Raw genomic sequence first — 20,879 nt, 5'->3', positions numbered from 1 at the left:
TTTTCCTTCATGTAGTATTTCTAAGAGGGACAGGTCCAGGCTGATGGGATGTCTTTGTTCCTTGTGGTTATTTGTGGACCCAGGTTCCTTCCATCTAGTTTCTCTGCCCTCCTCAGAGTGGTGGTCTCTTCTGCATTATTGCAGAAGGGTTGCTGACACCTCCATGGTCCAGTCCATACGAAAGATGGAACATAGTTTGGTCCAGAGCACCCTCCCTTTAAGGTGATGAAGAAATCACAGGGTCCCTTCTGGTCACATTCTATTGGTGAGAGCTTGCCATGCTGAGCTGCAAGAAAGGCTTGAAAATAAAGTCAGCTCTACTAAGACTTGAATAACAGAGAGTGTGGATTTTTGTCCATTGTCCATTTTTTTCTACAGGGTTATGTGCCTTGTTCATCTGTGGAGTTCTTTACATATTCTGGACTTGAATATATCTTCTTGGGGATACAAATCACATGTGTTTTCTTTCCATCTGTGATATATTTTAAAATTTTGTTCATGGAGTCCTTTGTTATACAGAAATTTAACATTTTTATATACTAAAAACTGCAGTACTTTTTATAATCCTTCTTTGATACAAATGTATTTTGTATTTGTAGATTTGATTCTATACCAGTTTTGTGGCTGGGGTAGACAGGACAGACACTATGATTAATAGGATCCACAAGCACTTAATTTATGGTCAGCTTTTCTGTTTCTACTTGAAAAAGAACCATTATTTTAAATAGGAAAGTCAAAATCATCTCTGATGCCTCATTTCATCATTAATGATTTGACAGGATTTACAGTCTAACTAAACAGATTGCTAGTTCTCAAAATTATTTGTCAGAATGAAAGTGAAAGTGAAGTCGCTTAGTCATGTCTGATTCTTTGCGACCCCGTGGACTGTAGCCTACCAGGCTCCTCTGTCCGTGGGATTTTCCAGGCAAGAGTCCTGGAGTGGGTTGCCATTGCCTTCTCCAGGGGGTCTTGCTGACCCAGGGATTGAACTCCGGTCTCCTGCATTGTAGGCAGACGCTTTACTGTCTGAGGTACCAGGGAAAGTGTTTGTCAGAATAGCTCCCTAGAATTCATTTTGAATCTAGAAGACTTTGATAGGGAAGTCCTAGTGAAGTGGTGATCTGAGAGGCAGGAAATCAAATTTGATATCTAAGTGGATGTTAAAGCTGCTGGATGTGCCTTGTATGCAGCAAAAGTGAGGTCTGGAGCTCAGGAGAGGAGTTAGGGCTAGAGATACTGATTTAAAATTCAGGAAGACAGGAGATTGTTGAAACCTGGATAATAATTACGCTCTTCAAAGATGAATATATAAAGGACATATAGAGAGCTGTACTCACATTTGGAGGCCTCAAACCAGCTGAAGCGACAGGTATTAGACCGTTTAATCTTTGTTAACAACCTCATGAGATACAGGCGGTTTTCTAACGTTTTGGGGAGCAAATTGAGGCTGAGAGAGGCGACTTCTACGTCAAGCTGCCTAGTTAGTAGTTGGTGGAACTGGTGCTTAAGAAGAGGGCTCCAAGCCGGCAGTGATCCCTGATGCCCCTGCATTTCCAGAATGCTGAGCGGACCCTGGGTTTGTTGCTCTCTTGCCGCCAGCGGAGGTGGAGGGAGCTCTGCATGGCAGGGGGAAGGGTGCTGTGTGGGAAGGCCCATCGAGGGGGAAGGTGGTGCAGGGCAGCCCCTCCAGAGGAGGAGGGACGGGGCGCTGAGACTGCTGTACACTGTTTTTCTTTTTTTTGGTTTGTGGATAGTTGTGCAGAAAGCTGTAACAGGTAAATTTCACGTCAGGAAAGAAAGATGGCGCCAAGAGCATGGGATTTATTAGGAGCGCTGGTGGGGGAATTGTGCCTGTTGATGTCTGACAGTACAGTGTGGGAGACAGTGTGGATGTATCATTTTACTTAAAGAGAAGAACGATATTAGGAGTAATGGTGTTTGAAAATGCTCTCAGAGTTAGGTTGCCTCCTAAGAAGGTATGTGTAGTGTTCGGGGTGTGAGTCTTGAGCATAACTGAAAAAGGCAGTGGAGTTAAGGTGTGTCATTTTTAGTCATTTTGCTCCTAGAATGGCTGACAATTAGAGACTGTGTCATGATTGTTTTAAATTAATGGTAATTTCAATTCATAAATTAGGAAGAAATTTTTTACGAGTCACCTTAAAGTATGTTTGTTTTGTGGAGGACTTGCTGTAATCCTGAAAATTCTTAACAGTTCTTAACAGATTTTACTAAGATCGAAACTTAAGTTAGCGGCAATTTGGAAAGCTATGCTGTTTTACATTATTTTGATTATATGTAGCCTGACGTGCTGCAGTCCATGGGGTCGCAAAGAGTCGGACACAACTTAGCAGCTGAACAACAAATACAAAAGTTTTTCCTGTGTCCATTATGTATTGTCATTTGTTGTTATTTTTCCTTCGTGCTATCTGCATTATAGATAAATTCATCAAAGAGTGATGTAATGCAAAGTGACTTTTATATTCTCTTGTTTTACTATTAAGCAGAAATCAAAGAACAATCAGCAGAAGAGGATGCTGAAGCAGAAGTGGACAGCAGCAAGCAGCCGGTCCCAGCCCTTCAGCGTTCTGTGTCTGAGGAATCCGCAAGCTCCCTGGTCTCTGTTGGTGTGGAAGCCAAAATCAGGTTCGAGAAGGAATGCAGCTGGGTCAGAGATTAGTGACAGGAAGAAGGGCAGTGAGTTGACCAAGAGGAAATGCAGAGAGTGCAAGCTTAGGACGCAGACCTGGGTGGGATTTGAGAGCTGGTAGCTCTGTGTGTCCCTGGGTGGAGCGTATCTGGGGCTTGCGTGGCTGTAGGACAGAGCCGTGGTCTGGCCTGTGACTCTGCTCCCCTCAGACCAGAGCAGGGTGTTTCCAGTGTGCAGCTCCTAGACGAGGAAAAAAGTCTAAACTCTTAAGCTAGGACTGATTTTCTTATTTACTTGTAAACGTAAGCTTATACTCTTGTTCTTTACCCTCTCTCATTTTTTTTTTAAAAAGAAATATAGGATGTTATAACCTCTGTGTATATTTTAGCTTTGGAGTCTTGTTAGTTTTTAGATCTTTCTTGGAACTCATGAATAAAACTGAAACCATCTATTGGTTGACTATTCCCATCTCCTTGAAACGTTTTCTGTCTTTTGTTCTCAGCACATCTCCTTTCTCATTTTGTCTTTGCTGGCTTCTGTGGAGACCCCCCCAACTTTGTAACAGTGGAGTCCTCAGGTTGAAGTCCTCAATGTGTTCACTTCTATTCAGTCTGATAGCTAGGTCCTGTCTGTGTGCCGATGAACACACCTTTGTATTTCCAGGGCCGCCCTTTCTCTGAACTCTGGACTTGAGATGAACGCTGTCCATCTCTCTGCCTGACATCACTATTTGGAAGTATGCTAGACATTGCACCCGTAACATGTCCAGAACCACTCTTGATTCTTAACCCTATGCCTACCCCAAATCTTCTTCCCAGGATTTCTTCATTTCAATAAATATTACCAATATTTATCCAGTTGTTTAGGCCAAAACCTTTTGAGTTAATCCTTGATGTCTGTCTTTTCTCATACCTCACACCCTAAATTTTGTAGCTCGACTTTAGAAGATGTCGCAGACAAGTACTCAGCGTCCTAATTTCCTGCCATTCTTGGTTCCAGTCCCTGTTACCCTTAGGAGAGAGCAGTTGCCTTTTAGATGGTTTCGCCACTTCTGTTTGCTTTCCCCAGCCCAGATTGTTCTTAGTGCAGTTGCAGAAATGATCGTTCTAAAACATAAGTCAAGTTTCCCTCAAACTGTCTCTAATGGCATCTCTTCTGTTTACATTAAATATTTCAATAATGCTAAAAATGTCAAATCCCTGCCATGTTCTACATCTTGGAGAAGGTTTGAAAATTTTCAAAATGAAAGATAAAAAATAAACAGTCTGCACTGCATTTACCCAGTATTTCCGCTTTATTTCCCTTTGTTACACTTTTTATTTCCCGGCAGTTCATTTGATTATTGTCCCCCTTTTATGTGAGCTCTGTGAAACCAATACTTTTCTCCTCTTTTTCTGCTTTTTATTGCATTGATAATTTTTTTCTATTGGTTGCACATTATATTTTGTTTTTAAGATGATATCCCCAAAGGCTCATGTTTCTTTTTTTTCCCCCTTGGCCACACCCTGAGGCATGCAAGATCTTAGTTCCCTGACCAGGGATCAGACCCCCAGCCCAGCAGTGAAAGTGCTGAGTCCTAACCACTGGACCCCAGGGAATTCCCAAGACTCTTGTTTTTTTTTGTTGTTGTTGTTGTCCAGTCGCTAAATTATGTCTGACTCCTTGCGACCCAGTGAATTGCACCATGCCAGGCTTCCCTCACCTTCACCGTCTCCCTGAGTTTCCTCAAACTCCAGTCCATGGAGTCGGTGATGCCATCCAACCATCTCATCCTCTGCTGTCCCCTTCTCCTCTTGCCGTCAGTCTTTCCCAGCATCAACGGTCTATTCCAGTGAGTCAGCTCTTCGCATCAGGTGGCCAAAGTATTGGAGATTCAGCTTCAGCATCAGTCCTTTCAGTGAATATTCAGGGTTGATTTCCTTTAGGATGGACTGGTTGGATCTCCTTGCTGTCCAAGGAACTCTCAAGAGTCTTCTCCAACACCACAGTTCAGAAGCATCAATTCTTTGGCGCTCAGCCTTCTCTATGCTCCAGCTCTCACATCTGTACCTAACTACTGGAAAAACCGTAGCTTTGACCATGTTTCTTTATGAATTTCATTTTGAAAGAAGTTCAGATTTACAGTCCTAATTGATTTCTTAGATTTAGCAGTATAAATGCTTTATCATTTTCATATCTCTTTGCATTGATCATCTAGCATTTCATTTTCTAGTGATTTAAATACATCCTATTTCTGTTTTCTTGGTTGGGCCCCCAACCTTTTGCTTATTTTTAAAAACTCAGGTTTAGTTTATATACAGTAAAATTCATCCATTTAGTGGGTTTTGACAGTTGCATACTGTCATATAATCACTACCACAAAGGTAAAGAACAGTTCTGTCATCCTGAAAAATTCTCCCAGGCTCATTTGCTGTCACCCCTGACCCCATCTTCTGCCCGAGGCAGTCACTTACCTATTTTCTGGCCCGGTAGATTTGCCTTTGCAATAACATCATGTGAATAGAATTGTGAATCGTGTGTCCTTTTGATTCTGGCCTTTTAACTTGGCATTATGCTTCGGAGAGTCATCTGTGTGGTTGCATATGTCAGTAGCTGTTTTCCTTTTTATTGCTGAGGTGGCTTCTGTTTTATGGTGCCTGCTGCAGTTTATCATTTCCCGGTTAAGGGATATTTGGGTGGCTTCTACTTTGGGACAGTTAGGAATAAAATTGGGATAAATATTCACTTGCAGGTTTTGGTGTGAACCATAGCGTTTTTATTACATTTAGCTGAATACCTAAGAGAGAAGTAATTTTTTAAAAATGCTGAAGTATTTTTCAGTGTAGCTATACTATTTTGCATTCCCACTTATGGTGTGGATTGGATTGGTAGGCCATTTCTTGTTCTGATTCACCTTTGCTCACAGGTGAACACTGTGTCTCTGTGTCCAGGGGGGCCTGTTGGAGACCTGGCCTGGGTCTAGGATGGAGCCTTGCCCCTCCTCCATGATGGAGGCCCCGGGCACCGTCCCCCCCCCGCCCCCCCATTCCTCCATCTACAATTGGTCTTGAGCTTTGCAGGTGGAAACTTTTTTTCTCTCTCTCTCTCTACCAGTCCTTGGCTTTTTGTTCTCCCTGGGAAAGTGGAGGAGGAAGATCTGGCTAGGTCTCTGTGTCTTCCTCCCCAAGTTGCGCTTCTGCCCCCAGGCTTGTCCCGTGACTGGTGTGTTCCCAGGGCTCTTCCCCAGGCCCCAGTGGTGGCCCTGAGCCCCTGGGGAGGGGTGCGGAGAGAAGCTGGTGATTGGGCTATAATTCACCGCGTGTCTGCAAGTCCCAGATGCTGTGTAGTCTCATACCGCCTCCCCTTGGCCTGGAGCAATTTATAAAATTGTCACTGAATTCATAAGCCTGCTTATATGACATCCGGGGGCCTCTTCCTCAGGTTAAGCAAGTGCTTGTGTCTCCTGTCTTCTTGGAAGCACCTTTCGTTCAGTTGAAGGTGAATTGGCTGCTCTGTGACTCCTGTAATCAGAAATGTTCAAGAAAAGTGAATTTGTATGTTGTGACCATGGGGCCAGAGCTCTCCGTGACTTTCCACCTCCAGAGCAGAAGCCAGGAATTTCCCTTGCGCATCCTTTAAACTTAGCAATAAATTACTCTGGGCTGTCTGTCTTTATATCCTGCATCTCTTGTAACATTTCCTATTTCTTTAATAATTTGAATATTTCTCTAAAAATATTTTTGTTGTGGGTCTGTTGTGTGGTGAAATTTCTGAGGTCAGTGATTGTACCCATGAAATTAAAAGACGTTACTCCTTGAAAGGAAAGTTATGACCAACCTAGACAGCATATTAAAAAGCAGAGACGTTACTTTGCCAACAAAGGTCCGTCTAGTCAAGGCTATGCTTTTTCCAGTGGTCATGTATGGATGTGAGAGTTGTACTATAAAGAAAGCTGAGTGCTGAAGAATTGATGCTTTTGAACTGTGGTGTTGGAGAAGACTCTTGAGAGTCCCTTGGACTGCAAGGAGATCCAACCAGTCAATCCTAAAGGAAATCAGTCCTGGGTGTTCATTGGAAGGACTGATGGTGAAGCTGAAACTCCAATTACTTTGGCCACCTGATGCGAAAAGCTGACTCATTTGAAAAGACCCTGATGCTGGGAAAGATTGAGGGCAGGAGGAGAAGAATGAGGATGAGATAGACGGAGATGAGATGGTTGGATGGCATCACCAACTCGATGGACATGGGTTTGGATGAACTCCAGGAGTGGGTGATGGACAGGGAGGCCTGGCGTGCTGTGGTTCATGGGGTTGCAAAGAATTGGACATGACTAAGCGACTGAACTGAACTGAACAGAGACTTAGGAATAATTTCAATATACCATCACATTTGAGTGATAGTTTTGGATATAAATTGAAGGTTAAACTATTCTTTGTTAGTATTAATGCTTTAAAAGTATTGCTCCATTTCCTAGTCAGTTGATGTTGATGTCCATCTGATTGTTGCTCCTCATAGGTAATGTTTCTAGGGGACGAAACAAACCGGAAACAGGGTATGCTGAAGAAAACGTAAATTTTAATAGCTTAAAGAAAATTATAAATAAGAAAACTTAAAAATTAATAAAATACTAGCTAAGGATATTGGTGGATAGCATCCTTGAGGCAAGAAGAACACTTTTCCCACATTGGACTTTATTTTTCTGAAAACAGACTACATGTAATTGTGTGTGTGTGTGTGTGTGTGTGTATCAATAGGCAGCACATTTATTACAAAATGGAAATAGATAATATTGGAAAAACTTAAAATAGGTAACATTTTTTTTTTAAAAAGGCAGTTTGTCGAGAGGTCCAATATGAATTTAACTTCTGTTAAACATTATCTGAAAAATAATTCCTGTCACCTGTTAATGCAAGACTGGGGTAGAGACTACAGAGGTGATGGTGGAAACTTCAATACCTGAGAAGAAAGAGTTGAGGGCAGCAGCCATACATATGTTGTGAAGAGAAAATATATCCAAGAGGAGTGGTTCTTTTTCATCCTGTTTTCTTCCTAAGATCCCTTACTAAGTATATTTTCCATAAATATATATATATATATATATTTTTTTTTTTTTTTTTGTCCTTTAGCTTTTAAAGTGGTCTCTTTTTAAAAAAAAAATAATAGATTTTATTGTTTAGAACAACTTCAGGTTTACAGAAAAATTAAGTGTATGGCAGAGTCGCCATTCCCAACCCTCCCGTGCCTCCGTTTCCCCTGGTGTCAGCATGTTGCCTTAGTGTGGTATCTTTGTTACAACTGATAAGCCAGTATTGATACCTTAGTATTACAGTTCACAGCTGCAGTAGTGTTCATTCTTGCCTTACATAGTCCTGAGTTTTGATCAGTGTGTGATGGCCCATCCCTGCCTTGGTTACAGTGTAGCAAATGAAAGGCCTCACCGTTCCAGGTTCATCCGGTTCCCAGTGCGCTCAGACCCTGGTCCACCCCTTCCTCCCCCTCCACCACTAACTGCTCGTTAGCCCGCTTACATTTATATTTGTGTATCTCTGTGTGTGTGTTCCATCTGGTTAAATAAAATTTGGTTACCACTTGCTTTACACAGCTGGGATATAGTTGAGTGGCCATTAAACCATACCCTCTTGTCCAACCTTAGCTTTTACTTTATTCCTTTTTAATACTTTGATTTTTTTTTTTGGAGTCAGATTTAAAGGAAAATTGTTTTTCTAAGTACAAAATATAATATTTTGGTATATTTACTATTTCTAAAAATCATGCTGTAGAAAAATAGAATTGTAAATGTATAATTACTATAGATTTAAACACTTAGCTTGCACTAAAGACAGTATTTAATTTTAGAGCACAAGTATTTCTGCAGTTGTCTGGAACTTGAAATCATTAAATAAAACTACTTCTCTGTCTTTCTTCCTTTTCATTTTGCCAGTGAACAGCTCTGCGCTTTTTGTTACTGTGGTGAAAAAAGTTCCTTAGGACAAGGAGACTTAAAACAGTTTAGAGTAACGCCTGGGTTTATTTTGCCATGGAAAAATCAGCCTTCTAACAAGAAAGATGTTGATGACAACAGCAGTGGAACTTGTGAGAAAACACAAAACTCGGCACCACGAAAACAAAGAGGACAGAGAAAGTAAGCGATTTGGAATATAAATGGGTCAAATGCAGTAAGACTATATATAGTTTATTTTCATTGAAATGCTTTAGACTATATGAATGGGATTGTTACCAAATGATTTCTTGTGTTTCCAACGTCCATACAATGCTTTATGACTCACCATTAACCCAGCAAACATTCATTTTCTCAAAATTTTCTTTATTTAAAAAAACGTTTAGTTGTATATTAACAAAAAAGAAGAAAACTTTAACGAACATAATATAAGCCTAGAGGGGATTCATATACATGGAATGAAAATTTTTAAGAATTAATGAGATCTTTCTTTCCTTTTTCTAAATGTTTTAAATAGTTTGTAAGAATATAACACAACAGAATAGCAAAACCAAAGTGGTTTTTACTAGTCGTGTCCTTTAAGTGTCATTTATTTATTTGTGTTTACACTTTAGAGAATGGTGAACCGTCCTATAAACACTTACACTATAATACAGCTACCCTTTCTAAAGTTAAAGGTCTTTTTTAAATAAAAGAATTTACATATATGTATCTAGTTATAAATCAAGTGTAATTAAAAAACATTTACTATTTGTATAATCATACATGTATGTCTATATTCATGGATGTTTTAGTTCCCTAAAATTCCTATCTAATATGTTTATTTTTGGAGTTAAATTTTTTTTATATATTTTGGTTTTTTTTGAAGGCCATCTTCATACGTGGACTTGGCTCTAGTAGTTGAGGGAGTAGAAGTTTCTGTGGTTAATGAGAAAGTGTAAAAATTAATTTAGCTTGGAAGGCTCACCAGCTCTGGCCCTTGAGGGTGATGATGTAATCACCCAAGTGCCTGCCTGGCTGGCGGCCAGAGTTAAGTACTGAGGCATTGTTGTGTTGTACTTATTTGATTGGCTCCTTCTTTTGGACTGCTGCCAAAGCCTTGAAGACCTGAAGTAGGAAATGAAACAATAACAAGAAAAACTCTTTTAAAAGAATTTAAGGTGGAACAGCTTAAGGAAGTTCAGAAGTATTGTATTTAGAGTTTTGATGTTTTAAAGGCCATGGCTTGCTTTACCTTTTGTGATCAGCTGAGTGCTCACATTCTAATAAACTGTATCAGAAGTCCAGGAAACTTCCAAAGTCCATCAGTCATTAGTAAATTTAATGGACTGGACCAGGTTATATCTTATATACTGATGTTCTGCCTTGAATGATGGCAATTAATAAAGAACTGTTCTGGGAAGTACAATTGGGTTTCATTTATTTATTTTATAAGCTTAGTTAATTTTTAATGAAAACTTTTATGAGCTAAAAATAATTATGTAAAAAATAACCTTGGTTTAGTGAAAGTCTTTATATGCACTTAAGTGTTTAACAAGTTATTAAGTGATGATAACAGGCCTGTTAATGGACCTTAGGAATAAAACATGTTTGCAAAATTTGGAAATCATTTAGCTTGGTAATGATTTTAAATATTTACAATATTTATGTTGCTAATGAGTTGTAATCCAGATAGACAGCCAGTTAATTTTTTTAATTTGAAAAGCAGGATTTTAAAATAGTTTTTCCCTCATAGTGTACTAAATATAAGAATATATAATCAAGGAATCATTTCCTCTCTTCTTGGTTTGTTTTAGACTTAAACTTTGTTGGGGGGTATGTGTGTTTCTGCTCTTTCCTAAGCTGGGCTCCTGTCACCCTTAGGGTTGACATCACATTGTCTGCATACACACTGACTGTAAAAACTTAAGGTCAAATTTGACTAACCTACTGGTTAGGAACTGGTTAGTAATAGAATGTTTAGTCATTCCATTGGTTTTTATATTTGTGCCCCCATCAAATTCTGGTGTAAAGAAAATATGTTCAAACAGTACGTTCATCGTTATAGACAAACTGTTGGTCTTTTTTTTCCTCCTGATAAATTGGCAGTGACTAGTAATGAAGGTGTATTTTCAGGAAGGGCGCGATCATATTTATAGGAAGGTTTGTTCTCATTTGGTTCACCGTGGGCATTCATAAAAATGAGATTTGGAATTAGCATAGCATGGTGAACTTTAAAAAAAAAGTGAGTGTGCATTTCTAATGGTGCACATAAAAAATACTGGTTATTTTGTACATGGTTTGATATTTAAATGTACTTACTGAAAAATGTTAATAGTTTTTCTCTTTCAGTGATTCCAGGTATAAAAAAGTTTAGTTCCCTGGTCATTGTGCTGATTTTCTCTTAATAGGAATCATGATAAATATCCAGCAGACAGATGTGCAGTGAGTTATAATCTGTATTCAATAGTGACTTAATCCAAAATTATCATCAGGCTGAATACTTTGATATCAGGAGAAAATTGAAGTTTTAGTGCCAACCATCTGATTTCCCGTGTTTACTGTTAGACACATTAGCAGTCATTATTTACTTACCAATCTCAATGAATATCTGAAGTTCTAGGGCTTTGAAAGTATGAAACCTCCCATCTGTGGCATATCTTATTCAGCATTCACTTTTATCAGGAACTTTTAGCTGTTGTTACACTATTTTCCTTATTCCCAACTCACCAGTAGCTGTTTTGGTTTTGCTTTTGACTTGTGGTTTATCAGGTGACGTCTTAGCGGAGGGTACATGTAGCGTCGCGGCATAGATCGGCTGTCAAGATTGCTGACGCGTTCCCCTCCCCCTGCCTCCCTCGTCACACTTCGTAGTGGGTTTTCCTTCCCCTGGGAAATAACCTTTCTTTCTGTAAACTTAACTGCTGGCCCTGTTGTTGGTAGCCCTTGCCATAAAGCATGTTAAAGATTTCTGATTTGCTCATGTTAGGTTTTTTAAGCATTTAAGTAAGGCCAAAGGGAATATTCATTTTACATGACAACATACAGTTCCTGACTAGAATAGTAGAGTGTCAATTAAAAAATTACAGATTTATAACATTTCCTTATGGATTTGGAGACTTTTTTTTAGTTGTTGCTTACATGATATATAATATAGCTACCCAGTTTTATATTATTATTAATGCTATGAGCAATGACATATATCCTAGAAGTTATTTTATAAGCAGTTTATGCAAAATAAATTAAAATTGATTTGGCAGTACCTTATATTTAAGTCGTTACGAAGCGAAACCATTTTCTCCTTTTTCTCACTTTCACGTGTTTTGTGTTCTCTTTTCCAGGGAACGGCCTCAGCAGAGTGTCCCGACTTGTGTCAGTGTGAGCACGCAGACTGCTTCAGACGACCAACCTGGTAAACTGTGGGATGAGCTCAGTCTGGTTGGCCTTCCTGATGCCATTGATGTCCAAGCCTTATTTGATCCTACAGGTATGAGCCAGTCTTCAATAACAGCTATCTCTTGATTCTGCAAGGCTTTTTAACTTGAGCCAATTATCAACTTAATAGTAAATAGCATTCATCTAGAAATAATTATCACTGTTGTTAAAAACATCTTCGTTAAGTTCGCCTGCTTAGGTAAAAAAAATTGTCTAATTAAGTTTAACTTATTTAGCATCTGCACAGGGCCATAACTGGGCTGTGGATGCTTTTATAAATATTTGCATTTCACTTGTATAGACAGCAGTGCCATGGAAATCTGACAGTTGCAGAAAGAGAGATTATAAAGGGATCTGTGAAAACCTGAGACCATGGCAGGCTGGGTCTTCCTAAAGTAGGGGTGAAGGATAATAGATCTTAGCCATGTGGATGTCCTGTAATACAGTGTAGTAGCCCATATTTATGACTCAGTGCTGTTGGGGCTTTGAGTAAATTTCATTCTGCAGTTGAACTGCATGTAATTGTTCAAGTGATAGAGAATTTAAAGACTGAGCTGTTATCGATGATTGGTGTGGAATGCAGTGGAAGAGTGGTGTATATGTAGTTTGTCATAAAGTAAGAAATAAATTTCCTTTATAGTTATGTAAATATATCAAATAAAAATATAGTAATATTTAAATAAAATTACTAGAAACTAATTTCTTGAAGAAACAATCATTAATACAGTGTGCATTAGAATCACTTGGAGGGTTTGTTAACATAGCTTTCTGGGCACCGTAGCAAGAGTTTTTGATTCGTAGGTCTTGGTTGTGATCTAAGATTTGCATGTATCACAAGTTCCCAGATGATGCATTTTGAGAAGGGCTGCTTTAGTGGAATCACAAATATAGGATGCATTGTATATTCACACGTTAGAATCGACGGAAGGGTTTTACATCTTTACTTATCAGCGTTAATATGTTTATTGTTTACTTATTTGCTTCTTTTCACTTTAACCATGTTAGGCACTTGTTGGGCTCACCACCGTTGTGTGGAGTGGTCACTGGGGGTGTGCCAGATGGAAGAACCGTTATTAGTGAACGTGGACAGAGCTGTTGTCTCAGGGAGCACAGAAGTAAGTAGAAGAAACACATATTTAAACCACAACTTTATAACATTTGCTGTGTCAACATAAAGATCCACTTGTAAAATTTATTAAATGATTACTGTAATGTAAAAACCCTTAAAATAGGAAATTATTGCTATCCAAGGGTAGTTTGTGCAGACCACTAGATTATATAGTATGTTAAGTTGTGCAATAAACACTAATCTTTAAATAATTTACATTTAAATAAATTAAAATTTTTAGAAACAGAGATTACTGACTGTACTTAGGCATCTTACACTTTTAAGACAAAACTCTTTGACGAAGATTTAAATTAGGAGAGACAGGATTTGACACGTCTTTAGTCCACAATGTGAGCTAGTTCTGTTTGCTATTTTAAAAATTGATTAAAATAATTTCTTTTCAGTCAAGTTGGCAGTTTGGTTTGTCTTTCTGGCGCTATCCCAAAGCGATACCGTATACACAGTCTGCCATCTTTCAGAGCTTTCACTGTGATTTTCAATCAAAAAATAAATGTAGCATTTACCTTCTATCTATAAAGCAAGAAACCCTGTGAAGTAAAACTGCTTTGCTGCTTAAAAATTCCCCTTGGTTTTTGACAAATATGTTTGGGAGAAGTGAAAACAGGCCTTCCAAAGGAATATTAAAAGTGGAATTTTTTGCCATAGAAATTACACCGATTTAATACAGATAAACCTTTTAAAGGCATAGTTGAGACAAGGATTTAGATTTAAGTAATTATTCAGTTACTGTAACATTTACTTTACTCAGATGATCAAATTGACCTAATTTAAATGGATGAGTAACTCTCACCTCTAACCTTAGTCAAGTTAGAGTGTTTGTTTTGGAAGTGTGACCTTACATTTAAAGGCTTACATTATTACCACATTTTGAACAGTATAATGCCCGGTATTGATTTCCATAGTCTGAGCATATTTGATGGCCACGTCATTGTTGTGATAGGTCATGGAGCTGGTTCTTCCCTGAGCTTCTTAAAAGTAGTTTTGGAATATTTTCGGACAGTGAGAAGCAGAAGCGTTATAGGAAAGGCAGTGAAGAAAAGTGAAAAGGCACTTTGTGGTGTTGGGTTGTTTAACTGTAGCAGCTTATTTTTGATACGGCCATAGGGAAATGGGCACTCATTTGCCTGTTGACAGGAATGCAAATGGGTGCCTATCTTTTGGAGAGAAGGTTGGTAGTGCCTCACAAACTATATATGCACTTATCTTTTGACCTTTCTGAGATTCTGTCCTGAAAATATGCCTTCAATAATACAGAAACTTGTGCCATTAAAGGTTAATACTTGCTAGCACTGTTTAATTTGCAAAGTACTGTAAACAACCTGAATAACCGCACAGAATAGAATGGTTGAAGAAGCTATATATATCTTTTTATACAGCTCTGACTCTTGGAACCATAGGAATGTTTCACCTACCCTGTAAATAAGCAATTACAGCTGTCTGGGCTCTGGGAGAACCTTAAAAGGAATAACCAAATTCACAGTGAAGGGTAGAGAAGAAACTGAGCCCTGAAAAATAGTGTATTGACTAGATACCCATAAAGCTAAAGACAAAATCAAACAAAAACTGCACATACATGCCGTAATCTAGCGAGTACTATTCTAAAATGATTGTTGTGGTGTTAGAATGGAGTTATCAGAGGTATCAATATAAACTCATGGTTTTTAGTATTTATGTGGACAGATACTGAAATCCAGGTATATGTGTATGCAAGCGTTAGTATGCATGTGTGTATCTCCTAGCTCCGTCCCTTCTGAAAGCCTAGAAGCAGTGACTTCTTCTAGCAATGAGCCTGTCAAGTGCCCAGATCTTGGTTTGTAACCAGTGTTCTCCAATAAAAAGGACCAAGGCTCTTGGAAGTGGCTCATGGTGCAGGGAAAGACCAGGTGCCAGAAAGCAAGGAAGTGCTGACTGAGATGGGGACTTGTTGAAAGCATAGGAGCCAACCTCAAGGAGCTCCTAAGAGCTGGACCAACTTGAGCAATAACAAAAATTAATGATAGTCTTGGGTTTTCATCCATAGAGTGATCCACACTGGTAAATAGATAAATAAGTAGCGAAGGTCAAGTTACATCACTTCTCTGATTAACACTCTCCAGCTACTTCCCATTTTATTAAGAATAAAAAAAAAAAGCCAGTCGCTACTGACCACCTGGGCCTCCCTAATCTTCACGATCCCCACGGGCACTTCTGAGACATGGCTCGCAGTAACCCTTCCCCTCCCTCGCTTCCTTCAGCCGCCCTGACCTCCGCGGTCTTACTGAGAACTGTCCACCTCTGGGCCTTTGCAGTTCCTGTTCCCTTTCTGCTGACTGTTCTCCTCAGACTCATGCATGGCTCTCTCCCTCGTTTCCTCTAGGTGTTTACTCAAGATTACTTTATCTGTGAGGTCTTTGCTGGGTTCCCTGTTGAAAATTCAGGTGCCTCCTCCCGTCACACCCCTGGTGGACTGTTTTCTCCTCTGTACTTACCGGCCTCTAACACAGTGTGCATTTACTTAATAGTCTTGTCTGTCTCTCCTCTCTAGATAATAGTGCCATTCTGATAACTGTCTTTTTCTGTTTTGGTCATTCCTCAGTAAATGTTTGTGGCCTAAATGAATAGCACTAAAGATCATTCATGGAATCATTCATAGTTACGAGAAAAAAATAAGTGCCAGAGTGTTAAAGGAGGTCACCACTGTGGTGAATTTTACTCACATTTATACATTTATACTTGTCAGAAGAACCCTTCTAAAATAGAGGACATCTTTATAGTTCTGCTTAAGTGATGAGGGTGGGGATGTGTGACAATGACTCTTTGAAATCTCAAAAGGTTCCTTAGGGGCAAAGTATGTAAAAGTGCTGTTGAGCCCAGAACAGGCTTTATTTTACAAAAAAAAAAAAGGTGTTACAAATTTGTTGACCATTATCAGGACAGCATGTGACTGAATAAATTACGGTACCTGCCTCTGTAAAGAAAATAAACATTTAATCTGCCTCTTCAAGATAAAGGTGATGTTCAGCAATGAGAATGCAATGACTTCTCAAAGGAATATTTGCTGGGGGTATTTTGGTAACAGATGCTACCAAGTGAGCATTTGGTAACAGATGTTTGGAACTGTGTTTATTGTTAGTTTATTGCCAGAAACAATGAAAGTTTGTACTCAAACAAACAACAAAATATTCTCACATTTGTTGCCAAAAAATCCTGGACACAGAATTTTCTGAGTAAAATATTTTAAAGCGTTGATGTATGTTTTAAACCCATTTGTTAAAAATTAATATTTTTTGACTCTGGAAAGGGAAACTCCGCTGGCTAATTTTTGAGAAGTTTGGCTGGGATTGAAAAATGGTTGTTGAAAACAGGTGCCTCTGTTTAGACCTCCCTATTTTTGTGGGAATCCTTTTTTAAAAAACCTTCGACAGATGCTGAAATAAACAAGTAGAATTGGACCTTTCAATCTAAGATGATGGAAAAGAACAAGATGCAAAGCTCAGATGGGGGTGTCTGTACGCTCTAAACTTTTGGGTTGTTCACATCTTTTAAGAAAGAAATGTTTGAGTACGTGTCCTTTTTGTCGTTGGAACATATGTATCTCTCCTTTCTGTCACTTACCAACATGTGTCAATTTATGTTGTTACTGTGAGCATTTAATTACTTTTGGTGCCCCCGCTAGGGCTGTAGGCCTCACGAGGGCGTGGATGCAGTGTTGGCTTGTCATTTTATCTCTGGTGCCTCACAAAGTACCTGGAGCACAAGGAGCCATCTCTGGGATGAGTGGGTCCTGGTGGAGTCTGTTGGTGAAGGGCAGTGCTGAGCGCCGCGGTCCAGGGAGGGGAGTGCGCTGCTGGCACCTAGTGGCCACTGCCAGGCATCGCGCGCCACACAGAGGGAACCCAGCTGGGGCAGTGCTGAGGCTGACAGCCCCCCTGCAGTCAGCAACATTGTTCCCATTTTATAAACTAATACATTATTTCCTCAGTTGTTAAGTTGCATTCGGTATCAAGCAGTTCAGTTTTTCTGGAATTTCCCTCAGATTGTTCTTCAGTGTTTCCATGGGAACTTTTATCTTTTGCTAGATAGAAGAATATGCTAAACTCTTCTCTTTTAATTTCCTCTTTGGATTCCTGGGGGTACTACCAAACATTAAAACATTACTTGTAGCAGCTCTCCACTTAGAATCAATAATTTCTCGTGTTTTCTTTACCCTCATCATTGGGCTTCCCTGGTGGCTCAGACGGTAAAGAATCTGCCTACAGTGTGGGAGACCTGGGTTCAATCCCTGGGTTGGGAAGATGCCCTGGAGGAGGGCATGGCAACCCACTCCATGTTCTTGCCTGAAAACTCTCCAACGACAGAGGAGCCTGGCAGGCTATGTCCATGGGGTCGCAAAGAGTCAGACACAACTGAGCGACTAAGTACATATTGCAATTCCATTGTGTTCTGCTGATTTTGTACCACTTGTCCGTGTAAAAACCAACTAATTTCTACAAGAAGAGTTTTAAGTTTTTTAAAAAGTACTTTGGGCTCTTTTTGTAGATTGAAAAAGAGAACAAAAATAGCTTTTCTGTAATAAGGTGGGAGTACAGATTTACAATGTAGGAAAACAATGTAATATAAATGTAATTTTTGTTTAAAAAGCCTTAATGACAATGACAATAAAAATCTCCACACACTTCTCTAACCAGTTGAAAGTAGGTTTATATAAGATCATTGAAAACATGGTCTCTCTATATGTAAGACGGTCCCAGGTACCTATTTTATGAATAATGTTATCTAATATTGTTGTTTTTTATATAATCCTAGTGCTTTGTAGTGTAAAATAAAAAAGTATCAGTTATTTAGTCTTCATTTTACCTTACAGTTTTTTAAGAGGAAGGAAACATTCGCATACCTGAATTTTGTGTTTGTGTTGAGGGGTTCTCAAGACCACATCTACTCTGGAGACTGACTCAGACTCAAGGGCCTCGTCATAGAGTTGTAATTATGGCTGAGGCTTACTGCCCTGATGTGGTAGAAAGATCTTAATGGGAAAAGATGTTGACGAGGTCTAGAAAAATCTGTGTGCAGGCTTCCTCGGTGCTCTCCCTCCCATGAGGGGTCACACACAGCACCCTTGTCCTCCAGCAAGGGAAATACGGCGACGTGTCTGGTTCTTCTGCCCTGAGACGCTCAAGGTCTTTACTGGGGGCTGGTCGTGTAGGGCCTCCTGCCTGTCACATACCAAAAGGGAAAGCCACGTTGTTTGCACAGATAATCCAGGCACAGTAAATTGCCCTTATCACCTCGGGAGCCGTGGGAACCCTCTCCAAACCTAGCCTCCCATCTAGGCAGGCAGGCCTTTCTAGGAATGGTAGTCTTGGGCATGCGTGTTAAACACCACCACCCCCCCCCCCTTTTTTTTTTTTGCATTGAAATAAAGTTGGATTGTGTCTCAGTTTCAACATGTTTCTGTCTGTAGAACTATAGTAGGTGCCTGTTAGTTTATAGCAATGAGTTATTCCACATCCTGGGGAGGCCGTGACAGATTTAGTGGTTACATTAAAAGAACTTCGTAAACTTCGATCAAAGGGAAGCTATTGATAAGGATACCTGTGACTGTAACAGAAAAATCCTGTATTTGACTCTGAAAGCTACTTTGATGTTAACATACCCATCCCAGCTTTCTTTTGACTAATGTAAATATGGTATATGTAATTCCATCCTTTTATTTTACCCTATTCATATTTTAATATTTAGAGCATGTTTCTTGCAGTAGCACAACAACAACAAAAATCTAACCTGACAATCTTCTGCTTTTTATTTGTAATATTGAGACTATATATATTTAATGTGATAAAGTCTTCCTCTCTGCCCCATTTGTGTTTATCTGTTCATTCCTTTTGCATGCATTAAAAAAAATACTTATTTTGTATTTCGGCTGTGCTGGGTCTTTGTTGAAGCATTTGGGATCTGTAGTTGTGGCACATGGAATCTAGTTCTGCCCTCCTCTCTCTCCCCCTGACCCACTACTAGCCATTCGCCTGTCTTTCTCCCTCTCTTCAGGTTTCCCTATTACCTCAGAAACAACAATACTGAAATTAGGCCTATTAATAACCCTACAGTGGTGTCTTAAGTGCTCAAGCGAAAGGAAGAGTCTTAACGTCTCACTTTAAATCAAAAGCTAGAAGAGATTAGGCTTAGTGAGGAAGACACGGAAGGCTGAGATGGGCTGAAAGCTAGGCCTCTTGTGCCAAACAGTTAGCCACGTTATGAATGCAGAGGAAAAGTTCTTTCAGGAAATTAAAAGTGCTACTCCGGTGAAGGCACAGATGATAAAAACGCAACACAGCCTTACTGTTGTTATGGAGAAAGTTTGGTGTCCTGGATAGAAGGGCAGTTCAGCCACAGAATTCCCTAAAGTCAAAGCCTAATCCAGAGCAAGGCCCTAACTCTCTTCCACTCTACAAAGGCTGGGAAAAGCTGCAGAAAAACACCTTGAGGCTGCAGAGGTTGGTTCATGAGGTTTGAGGAAAGAGGCCATCTTGATAACTTTAAAAGTGCAACATGAAGCAGCCAGTGCTGATGTAGAAGCTGTAGATCTTCCAAAAGATCTAAGGAGAGATAATTATAATGAAGTTGGCTACAGTAAACCACAGATTTTCAGTGTAGACAAAACAGCCTTCTATTGGAAGAAGACACCATCAAGGACTTGCATAGCTAGAGAGGAGAAGTCAGTACTTGGCTTCAAACCTTTGAAAGACAGACTGACTCTATTGTTTAGGGTAGTGCAACAGATGGCTTTCACTTGAAGCCAGTGCTCATTTACGATTAAAAAAAAATCCTAGATCCCTTTAGAATTATGCTGAATCTACTCTGCCTACGCTGTATAAATGCATCAATATTTATGGATGATAGCGCCTCCGTTTACAATATGGTTTACTGAATATTTTAAGCCCACTGTTAGTATCTAGTGTTCAGAGAAAGAAAGTGTTCTTTGAAAATACTACTGTTCATTGACAGTTCAGCAGGTCACCCAGGAGCTCTGATGGAGATGTATAAGGAGATTAATGTTCTCATGCTGGTGAACACAGCTATTCTGCAGCCCATGGATCAATGAGTAATTCTCTCTTTCAAGGCTTATTATTTGAGAAAATAAGTTTCATAACGCTATACCTGCCATGGGTGGTGAGTCTTCTGATGGATCTGGGCAAAGTCACTTGACTTTCTGGAAAGGACTCACCATTCTAGATGCCATGATGACTTAACAGGAGTTGGGAAGAATTGATTCCAGCCCTCGTGGATGACTTTGAGGGCCGTAGGACCTCAGCAGAGGAAGTAACTGCAGATGTGGTGGACACGGCAAGAGAACCAGAATTGGAAGTGGAGCCTGAAGATGTGACTGAGATGCTGCAGTCTTGCGATAAGACTCAAGCAGATAAGTTGCTTCTGATGGATGAGCAAAGAGAGTGGTTTCTTGAGAGTGAATCTACTCCTGGTGAAGATGCTGTGAAGACTGTTGGAATGACAACAGAAGATTTAGACTATTCCATGAATTTAGCTGACAAAGCAGCAGCAGAATTTGAGAGGATTGACTCCAATTTTGAAAGAAGTTCTACTATGGGTAAAATGCTGTCAGACAGTGTTGCATGCTGCAGAGAAATTGTTGGTTGAAGCAAGAGTCAGTTGACTTTACAAACTTCATTATTATCTTGAAAAAATCTCCGTAATCATCCCAACCTTCGGCAACCACCACCCTGATCAGATACCAGCCACTGAACGTCAAGACAAGA

General features: G+C 39.6%; 1 protein-coding gene across 17 annotated transcripts in view; it reads left to right on the top strand.

Moving 5' to 3' along the window:
• The window catches only part of KMT2C (lysine methyltransferase 2C), a 262,120-nt gene that overhangs the window by 95,286 nt on the left and 145,955 nt on the right, over positions 1-20,879 (top strand). For 13 of the 17 annotated variants that reach the window (XM_025291876.3, XM_025291884.3, XM_025291879.3 and 10 more), the window contains 4 exons: positions 2,502-2,643; positions 8,568-8,768; positions 11,906-12,051; positions 13,005-13,114. In XM_025291876.3, the coding sequence (XP_025147661.3) occupies positions 2,502-2,643; positions 8,568-8,768; positions 11,906-12,051; positions 13,005-13,114 (599 nt within the window). The remainder of the gene's footprint in view (positions 1-2,501; positions 2,644-8,567; positions 8,769-11,905; positions 12,052-13,004; positions 13,115-20,879) is intronic. The other 4 variants (XM_025291897.3, XM_025291882.3, XM_025291896.3 and 1 more) reach the window with 1 other exon arrangement.

This window comes from Bubalus bubalis, chromosome 8 (assembly GCF_019923935.1).
Source record: "Bubalus bubalis isolate 160015118507 breed Murrah chromosome 8, NDDB_SH_1, whole genome shotgun sequence".
Taxonomy (NCBI): domain Eukaryota; kingdom Metazoa; phylum Chordata; class Mammalia; order Artiodactyla; family Bovidae; genus Bubalus; species Bubalus bubalis.
Note: the sequence above shows the minus strand (reverse complement) of the source record. Positions and strands in the feature narration are given on the sequence as shown.